This window comes from Squalius cephalus, assembly GCF_949319135.1.
Source record: "Squalius cephalus genome assembly, chromosome: 8".
NCBI classification, from domain to species: domain Eukaryota; kingdom Metazoa; phylum Chordata; class Actinopteri; order Cypriniformes; family Leuciscidae; genus Squalius; species Squalius cephalus.
The window spans coordinates 21998996-22009048 of record NC_137129.1 but is presented as its reverse complement, the minus strand read 5'-3'; the positions used below and the strand labels follow the sequence as shown (position 1 = coordinate 22009048).

The 10053-nt window shown below is 36.4% G+C and overlaps 1 protein-coding gene across 1 annotated transcript; it reads right to left on the bottom strand.

Annotated features, from left to right (window-relative positions):
* Window positions 1–6578: 6578 nt before the first annotated feature.
* On the bottom strand, window positions 6579–7502 carry LOC307163303 (putative inhibitor of apoptosis; the record flags this gene model as incomplete). The annotated part of the gene is made up of 1 exon (XM_079879343.1): window positions 6579–7502. The coding sequence occupies one exon, from the start codon at window positions 7500–7502 to the stop codon at window positions 6579–6581; it is 924 nt and encodes a 307-aa protein (XP_079735469.1).
* Between the last annotated feature and the right edge of the window lie 2551 nt (window positions 7503–10053).

Here is a 10053-nt window from a genome sequence, read left to right as displayed (position 1 = left end):
CCATAACTATGTTAATGTCAGAGTCAGGAATAGAGTCAGAGTCATCTTTCCTTTTTTTGGTGCTGGGCTTTTAGCTGGAGTGCAAGGTAGAGGAGTTGCTAAGGATTTATCTGATTCAACGGAAACAGTAGAAACATTAGATAAATCTGTCAGCATTGCATCGTCGGGATACGAAGCGAAGAGTTGGGATGGAGCAATATTTCCATTTTTCTCCATGCTCGTCTCAGATTGATGTTTCGCTTTGCGTTAGCCCATATGAGTAGTTCTTATACTACGGCACCTGTCAAAATGATTGATGACTTCCGGTCCCGCCCCCAGATAAGACATCTGGTCACCGCCCTTCCGGTTGTCCGTTGAGCTGTCCCGCCCTTTCTGGCGTGTATAGATAAGGATATGGATTGTCGTATTGACCGTTTGATCATGCGTTTTGACCCTTCGATCATGTGTTTTGACAGGTTTATCTACCGGTGTCTTTCCGGCATATGTTGTTATGGTTTGTCCCTATCGTCCTAGCTAGTCGTAGATCATGTGGTTTTGACAGAAGGTTTGAAGACTGTGTCACACACCCATTATCTCTTGTGCACACAAGCTGGGTGTATTTTCTGTGTTTGTGATCTGTTTTTGACAGAAAGTTTGAATTTGTTGTCCGGTTCAGTTATGTGTTTGTGTGTATGGCATCACAAGTGCTGTTAGGAAAATGTGTCAGCATCTGATATGACCCTCTCCACATTCCTGAGGTAACAGCAAAAGTGAGAAGAGTGTGTGTGTGTGTGTGTGTGTGTGTGTGTGTGTGTGTGTGTGTGTGTGTGTGTGTGCGTCCTCTGATATGACCCTCTCCACATTCCTGAGGTAACAGTGAAAGTGAGAAAAAGTGAGTTAACTTAATCATGCTTTATATTTCACAAAAATAATATACAATAATATCTTACTAAAAATCTACTGAAACAATTTAATTCAGTTTTAGATAAACAAAAGAATAAAAAAATCATATTACATAAACATTCCGTTCTTTATAAGGGTATACATTAAAATGGTTATCTTGCTAATTTAACTAAAGTTGAAAAACATTCTGTTCTTTAAAAGTATATAAAAAAATTAAAAAATTAAAATCTACTGAAATTTCAGTTTTAGATAAAAATAAAATTCATCTAAGTCTGCTGACTAAAGATTTCATGAAGCGCCAGACAAATGGTGTATGTGTGTGTGTGTGTGTGTGTGTGTGTGTGTGTGTGTGTGTGTGTGTGTGTGTGTGTGTGTGCGTGCGTGCGTGTACGTGTGTCTGTGACAGGCTCCGGTAAATTAGTGTGCCGTCATCTTTCTGAATTTATTTCAAAACATAATCGTAAAAGTTTAAAAGACTGTTTAAATAAAATCTTTAAAGTTTGAATACATTCATATCTTCTATTTATCTTTTAGAAGATTACTGTAATGATTTTGTTTAATGGTGACCTAAAGTATAATTGTTATTAAAAAATGTCTGTCTGTTCAAAAACTTTAGATTGTAGAAAAACTGTACTTTTTAGTCGTTTTAAATCTCATTTATATGAAAAGATTCAATCAGCATTTTTTTTTTTTTGTCCATGGGTTTCAATTTTTATGGTGGGGGCTTTCCATAGCTATAATGAATTTTGTACCGTACACCTAAACACAGAAAACTACATTTGTACATTTTCAAAATGAAATAAATAAATAAATAAATAATTTAATATCATTTTGTGCACACACACGGTTCTAAAAAATAAACTAATCTCTATTTTAAATTAAATTATTATTAATAACATATGTTACTAAAATGTAAACAAAGTTTTAGCTAAATAAATATATAAACAAAAACACCTTACAGCCCAGATCCTTCAGAGATAAACCACAGTGTGATCTGAAGCTTCAGGAAACAGGGTATATCAGACCAGATGAGTCTCGGGGGACAATGTCACAGTAAATCTAGTCTGCTAACGCCTTTTACAGAGTACATCCAGAGTTTATACTAAATTCATTTAAAAGCATAATCATACAAGTTTAAATAAGGTATTTTAAAATTAAAAGAAATCTTTAAAGTTTTATTAAAATCATATCTTCTATTTATTTTCTTAGAAGATTACTGTAATGATTTTGTTTAAACGGTAACCTAAAGTAGAATTTTTACTAAACAGCGTTTAGTTGTTGATTGTTGAAAAACTGTGCTTGGGCATCTTAGATCTTTTGTCCATACAACATGTTGTCAAAGTTTGTCACAATGTTTTGTTGTTGTGTTGTTTTTAAGAAATCCGAGGACTCCACATTGCTCTTATTTAGACTAAGTTGTATCATCTGCAAAATCACTGACGCGGCATAAGTAAAGTTGGTCTTGAGCGAATATTTAATTTTATCAGTCATAATTCAAAGTATAAGTATACGATCGTATAAGATCATTTTAACTTGTATTCCCCAAACTATCCTTAATCAGTGTGGAATCACACAGGGTGAAACCCTTTACTGAGAATATACTATCGGTTATCTACTCAAAATATATGTAGAAGTGTAAAATCGGTGTTTAAAATCTGTCTGCTGGCCGCATGAATAGACTTTGGGGAGAGCTGATGATACTATCTATAGCAGGAAGCATGCCCTTTGACCTCCTCGATTGTGGAGGCTTTTTTTTTTTTTTTTTTTTTTTTTTTTTTTTTTTTTTTGTTAAAGACCCAACTACAAGTTAGTTCTCCCAAAAGAATTTCTCCCATCTAGTGGTTCTCCCATCTACTCGCTTTTTCAAATGCGTGTTGCAACTGCGGTAGCCGTAATGTGTCAAGAAGCTATGACAACATGGCTTCCAATAGCACTTCATTGAGTTTAACGATACATGTTTTTGTACTGTTATGACAGCTATATAATGATTTACACAACCAAGCAATGAAAAAAGCTTGTAATTTAGACCATACCTTTGACTTGCCTGTCGAGAAGAAATCAGGCAACTCCCCTTTCAAAGTCTTTCTCCTTCATTAGATCTTTCCACATGGGGAAAAGCTATCCTGATATTTATTTACATACCGATAAATTAAATGTTAGCTTTTAGGCGATGAGGATTCCTTCTCCCGTGGCTCGGCATAAGTATGATCCTGCATTATAATGTACTGTGCAGTGCAGCCTTTCAAATTTGCCGGGGCAGTATCATTGCCTCCCATATGGTCTAGCGGTTAGGATTCCTGGTTTTCATCCAGGCTGCCCGGGTTCGACTCCCGGTATGGGAAGACATTTTTTTTTTACATTGTCAACAAAATTCAAGTTATTCAATAATCATTTTTAGTTATCCATAGTCTTAGAGGCCTACAAGTCTCAGAGGTCTACACGAACTGCAGAAACATGCAGTTTCTTGAAGATTCAGTACTGAATCATTTTCACAAATACAATTATATAGAATTCAGAAAATTTCACTATGGAATATTTACTTTATCTATCATAATTTCAATTTAGTACATCATCATTTAAACTTTTCATCTCATAATTATGACGCATAGTCATAATTGTAATTTCAACTTTTTGTTATAATTATTACTTAATTCAGAATTACAATTTTTGTCAATTACACCTTTTTAATGTAAGACTTAAAACGTTTTAAGGCATAATTTGGTTGTTGACTATAGTAGTGTTGATGATGAAACGTGTTGAGTTAGGCTAGCGCTTTTTGTCCCTCTCTGGTATTATAGTGTTTCAAGATGGCGGAACGACACGGATGTATTAGCTAAATGATTTTAGCTAATAAAATACAATTGTTTCAACGAGCGAATCTACACATGAGAGGCCTTCAGAAGTCATAACTCCAGGGGTCAACGGCTTAGGCCCATTGGTTTCGGCATTTGTAAAAATCAAATACTGTATTACACTTTTCAAAGTTACAATAAAAATACCTGTTGTGTTCTGACACACAAGGCCATTAACTTGTTTTTATAAATGTATTTTGCTTATTTCTACAAATATCGACCTGAAAAATGAAAATCAGAAAAAAACAGAAAAAACATTGTTTTAAAATACAACTAAACCATGATAATGTTTAGTTTAACTTTGTAAATAAAATAAAATAAAATATTATGGAAGTCATTGTACTTTAATTTAACCATATTTTATTTATTAATATTATGGCTTCATGTTGATTTAAAGTTTTTAATTGTTATTAACAAATACCTTTTAACATCCGGCACAAAATGAAAGAGATGTATTATTTAAAAAAAAAAAAAAAAATGAAAAAAAAAAAATGAAAAAAATGGAATGTTCACAATCACTATGTGTCAAAAACAGTATGTGTGTAAATAGTTGTGCAAAGTTCCACACCCTATGGACTAACACATAAATAAATATATATAACATACACAAAACATTTCTTAACTAAGCAACTGTTTCTTAAATTATCAGACACTCACCGCACTGATGTTAACATCACCATATATTGTGTTTTCTACCATGATTGTAGTAACTATTGTACCACCATTCTTCTGGGCAACTGTTAAGTTAAGCTGATTAGGGTTCTGAATTAATGGCTGTCCGAATGTTGTAGAAATATTATGCTGTCGTCGTTGTGGAAGGTTGTTAGGCTGTTGATTTGTCATGTTTCCAGAATGTGTTTGAACGCACAGCGTTTGAACGTCACCATCTGTTAAAAAATGAACAATTAAATACACAACCAAAAACCATGTAAACATTATAGTAAAGCTTATTGAAGATTGAGAAACATATTGACTACTAACAAAGTCAATTATACATCTTTTCCTACGTTTGATATTCTTTTTTCTGATTTTTTTCACTATGGACTTGATCCTTTTTAATGCTGTTTTCTCTCCATATTTATTCTGTAGTTCCTCTACTGTGTCTTCCAACCTCCCTGTTGTTCTTCTCCTGCTGTGTTAACCAAAGACAAACAGTTAGAAGAATAAAATGTATGTACAATAGCAAAAATAAAAGTTGGTCATTAGTTGTTAGGGTTAGATACACCTGTAGACACATTCACACACCCGTTCGCCTGTTTTCATTTAGCATACACCAGAGTTCAAACATTCACTTTTTTAAAGGGTCGAATGATTACGCGGTCAAAATTTCTCTTTTTTTAACACGAGAGTTAAAAAATGTACACGAGTCACGACGCATTGCATTATGCACCTGACCTGCCGGCTGATGAAGTATTTATTACATCGAGAAAACATGAATACGACACACTGCACTTGGATGAATACATTTATTAGATTTATTTAATAATATTACCAGTTCCATATTATCTTTATTAAAAAATAAGGCAATAAATGATTTTATTTTTTTAAATTTGACTGCATTCTTTACTTTTTGATTTATGAATTATAACAGACTGATGGGAAAAACATTATTTTGCAGTTACTTTTTTAAAATTTGTTTTATTATTCAACTATCTCTTTCTTTTTGTTAGATTTTATTAGTTGTAATTTTATATATAAACATTTAACTTTTAAAATAAATGTTTTACAACAACATCACCATCTTCCGCTATATTTGGGCCTCCATGCTCATCTATTTACAGTATATGATATTGGTGAAGGGGGCCAGCATGAATATATTTTTTAGGGGGCCCCCGAATTCTCTACGGCCCCGTTCACATCGCATCGTAAGCGCATAATATCACCTGCTCAAGTACGTCTTGACGAGTTTCTTCTGTATTAAACAGCGAATCTTCTCAGTCAGATCGTCGCAAGATCTCAGGAATCCTCTCACACTGCTTGTGTTCACGAGCTCCATCGCTGCACTTTTGTGCGGCTGTGTGCGACTCTTAACGATTCAAACTTCCATAAAGCGCACCAAAACAGCAGCGCGGAGATGTGACGTCATGTGTCGAGCGGGCGCTCGTAAAAAGCACATCTTTGCATTTCTTCTGAAACAACAATTTTTAACATCACTATCGCAACACTTATCGTATTGCCGGCTGGGATTGTAATGTTTTGTATGCCGTTTTCTTTACACTCACCCCGGATATCATATTTGTTATATATCTCTTTGTTCATATACGACAGTATTCGCATGAATTGGCTTGATTTGATAAAATTATGTTTTAAACCATCATCTTCACTTGAGACATTTACATTATACCGTCCTAGTTTTTAAATAGCGCTAAAATGTATATTTTAACCCTTTATGCGGATATGCCGCACAAGGTTCTCTGTTCTCTGGTTCTGTGTTTTTAAAAATAAAGACAAGGATACCTCTTTCTATAAGCGACCCTTAAAATCTGTGCATACAACAAAACACGTGTAGGTGTACGATGATTTATCAGCAAATTACTTTTGTTTGAAGAAAAACTTCAATCAGCTGGTGCTTGATAACTATTGAAGTTATGATGCGATATTTATCACGTTTTAATTTCAACTAACTTACTTTTCAAATAACATCTTGTTGGTCAAATTAACTTAAAGCCTGCGCATCCTAGCTACTTTCTAAATGTGTGTAACAGAACTTATGGTGAACAATTTAGCCATATGTTTTAAACGTGTAATGTTTAAACAAATTTTGTTACTGGACTGAGTGAACAAACTGGACTGACTTCTCTTTTGTTTTTATGCATCAAGTTAAATGCAAATGATAGGAAAACTTTATGATAGGAAAGTACGGACGGCGCCTTTGACCAAGCCTCTACATATGGGGCACTTGCTCAGAGAAGGCGCACATTCTTTGCACACAACTAGGTGACCACAGGGGATAAAGACAATGTTCACTTCCTTATCCATGCAAACTTTGCATGTGCGCTCCTCTTGAAGTCTTCTTAACTGTTCCTCCATAGGCAAGTCTGAAAGATCTTGACTCAGTGATGCAGCTTCATTGGTCTGGGCCGTCAGGCCACACTCAAATTCCATCTCTAAAGCAGGATTGTTCTCTTGTTCTCTCACAAATTCTATCGATTCGCTGTCTCCATTAGTCAATAGCCGCTCAAATAGTCTTGGAAATCTTGCTTGAATCTGATGAACAAACTCTTGGCCCTTTTCTTGCAGCAGGTATTCACATCTTGGAAACCACTTAGCATGTTCTACCCATGGATCATCACCAGACTCCCAACATCTGAGTCCACCATCGCAACAAAAGCACTTCACGTCATCATTACGACCAACATAGTAAAAACCAGCCTTTGCCAATTGTTCTGGTCGAACAATTATTCTTGAGGGCCAGTAGACAAATGTGAGCAACCTTTCTTCACACTGTTGCATTGCCGATACATTGGAAAGGTCGCCACCAGATAAAGGTACATTATCTGCACGGTCATCTCGAACGAAGCGGCAGTGGGGGTAATGCCTCTGGTGTTCTGATACTGCACGATCTCCCGGTTCCCAGTTGCTAAGCTGGCCTCCACAACTGAAGCAAGCCACTCTGTCGCCCTGGCCAAGGTAGTAGAAACCACTTTTGGCAAGCTCGGCTGGAGTTACTGGTGCAAGAGGCCAATTCTGAAAGGTGTCAAGGCGTTCCTGTTCCCGACGCATGCCAGGATTGTGACAAGCCAGAGGTCGCTGGTGAGACATATCCATGTTTAAGTAAACTTCTCCATTTGGCCTGAAACGGGTGTCGCAGGGGCGGAAAGCTGTAGCATGGCTACGTTGCGAAGTGGGGAAAAGGCACTTTTGATGAAGACAAAAAAAAAAAAAAGGGGCCACAGGGCGTGTCCACTCAAGCCCTTCTCTCTGCTGGACATCCCATGCCTAGTGTCTAGTCGTCCATGACAGAACACATAATCTTATTAAAAAATCTATTGAGAACAAAGAACACCACAAAATATCCTTTTTTCTTTTCTGGGTGATATGATACAACTGTATTGCCGCCTTGGGAATATAGTAATTAAAAAACAAATATTGAAATATTCTAAATCATGTATACTATTTTATTAGCTCAGACATTTTTTTTACCAGAATTTTATTTCAACATTATACTTTCATACATTGAAGAAGACATTTGAGTGAAAGACATTTACAGATGGTCTAACCAGAATAGAAAATCTCTGCAGGCTATCATGTTTTGCTCCAGGGTATAGTTGACCAGACTTTCAACTAATTCACCAACGTCAGTTTTTGCATTTTTTGACACCAGTGACACACAGAGATCCGTTACAAATGTCCATATAGCGAGAATTTCTTTGATTTCGAATTCATCACAACATTCACGCAACACATCCAGAACTTTTCTGAGGATTACGCCGATCGGCTCTTTGCTGTCAAAAAACATGGGCGTTACATCAGGCCATGACTTTATCAAGCCTCTTACGTCATCCATCTCATTTTTGAGATTTGTAACACGTTTGGTGTCCTGCGTACAATCTTTTTTCATACCACACGCAGTATCGATGATCCTGTGCATCAAGCCAACCATTTGGCCTCTAAAATAATCTTTAAACATAGAGTCCAGCATAGCTCTTAAACGACATTCTTTGCCCGTGGCACACTCACACGCCGGAGGATAATTGTGCCCCGCATCGCCAGAACTCAACGGGGAGTCGCTCTCCTTTAGGTTTTGCGTCGCCATTTTTTCAACTTTTCAATTTTTTTTCAAATTTTCCTGGAATGTTCCTGGAATCTCCTGAGTCCTTGTGGGACAATTGTCCAAGCCTTGTGTTTTTGGGTCGGAAGTTTGCGTCAGGTTCTGGCAATCAGGACTTTCAACTTTTGTTGCAGTAGCACAGCAGTCCGCGGCTAGTAGAGCTAGAGTAGAGCTAGAGCGTGCGATGTCCTGAAATATTTATCAGGTTGGGGTCCGCCCCCGCTGGAGGGGCTGAATAGGGTGTTGTCATCAGGAAAGCCATAAATAACTATGTAAATTAAACCCACATTGCATCAGAAGTAGCGTCATGGAAAAGTTATGCATATGCCGCCAGAGAGAAGTTTATTATTTTCACTCAGTCCAGTAACAAAATTTGTTTAAACATTACACGTTTAAAACATATGGCTAAATTGTTCACCATAAGTTCTGTAACACACGTTTAGAAAATAGCTAGGATGTATTTCATTTTACGCAGGCTTTAAGTTAATTTGACCAACAAGATGTTATTTGAAAAGTAAGTTAGTTGAAATTAAAACGTGATAAATATCGCATCATAACTTCAATAGTTATCAAGCACCAGCTGATTGAAGTTTTTCTTCAAACAAAAGTAATTTGCTGATAAATCATCGTACACCTACACGTGTTTTGTTGTATGCACAGATTTTGAGGGTCGCTTATAGAAAGAGGCCTCCTTGTCTTTATTTTTAAAAACACAGAACCAGAGAACAGAGAACCTTGTGCGGCATATCCGCATAAAGGGTTAAAATATACATTTTAGCGCTATTTAAAAACTAGGACGGTATAATGTAAATGTCTCAAGTGAAGATGATGGTTTAAAACATAATTTTATCAAATCAAGCCAATTCATGCGAATACTGTCGTATATGAACAAAGAGATATATAACAAATATGATATCCGGGGTGAGTGTAAAGAAAACGGCATACAAAACATTACAATCCCAGCCGGCAATACGATAAGTGTTGCGATAGTGATGTTAAAAATTGTTGTTTCAGAAGAAATGCAAAGATGTGCTTTTTACGAGCGCCCGCTCGACACATGACGTCACATCTCCGCGCTGCTGTTTTGGTGCGCTTTATGGAAGTTTAAATCGTTAAGAGTCGCACACAGCCGCACAAAAGTGCAGCGATGGAGCTCGTGAACACAAGCAGTGTGAGAGGATTCCTGAGATCTTGCGACGATCTGACTGAGAAGATTCGCTGTTTAATACAGAAGAAACTCGTCAAGACGTACTTGAGCAGGTGATATTATGCGCTTACGATGCGATGTGAACGGGGTCGTAGAGAATTCGGGGGCCCCCTTAAAAATATATATTCATGCTGGCCCCCTTCACCAATATCATATACTGTAAATAGATGAGCATGGAGGCCCAAATATAGCGGAAGATGGTGATGTTGTTGTAAAACCTTTATTTTAAAAGTTAAATGTTTATATATAAAATTACAACTAATCAAATCTAACAAAAAGAAAGAGATAGTTGAATAATAAAACAAATTTTAAAAAAGTAACTGCAAAATAATGTTTTTCCC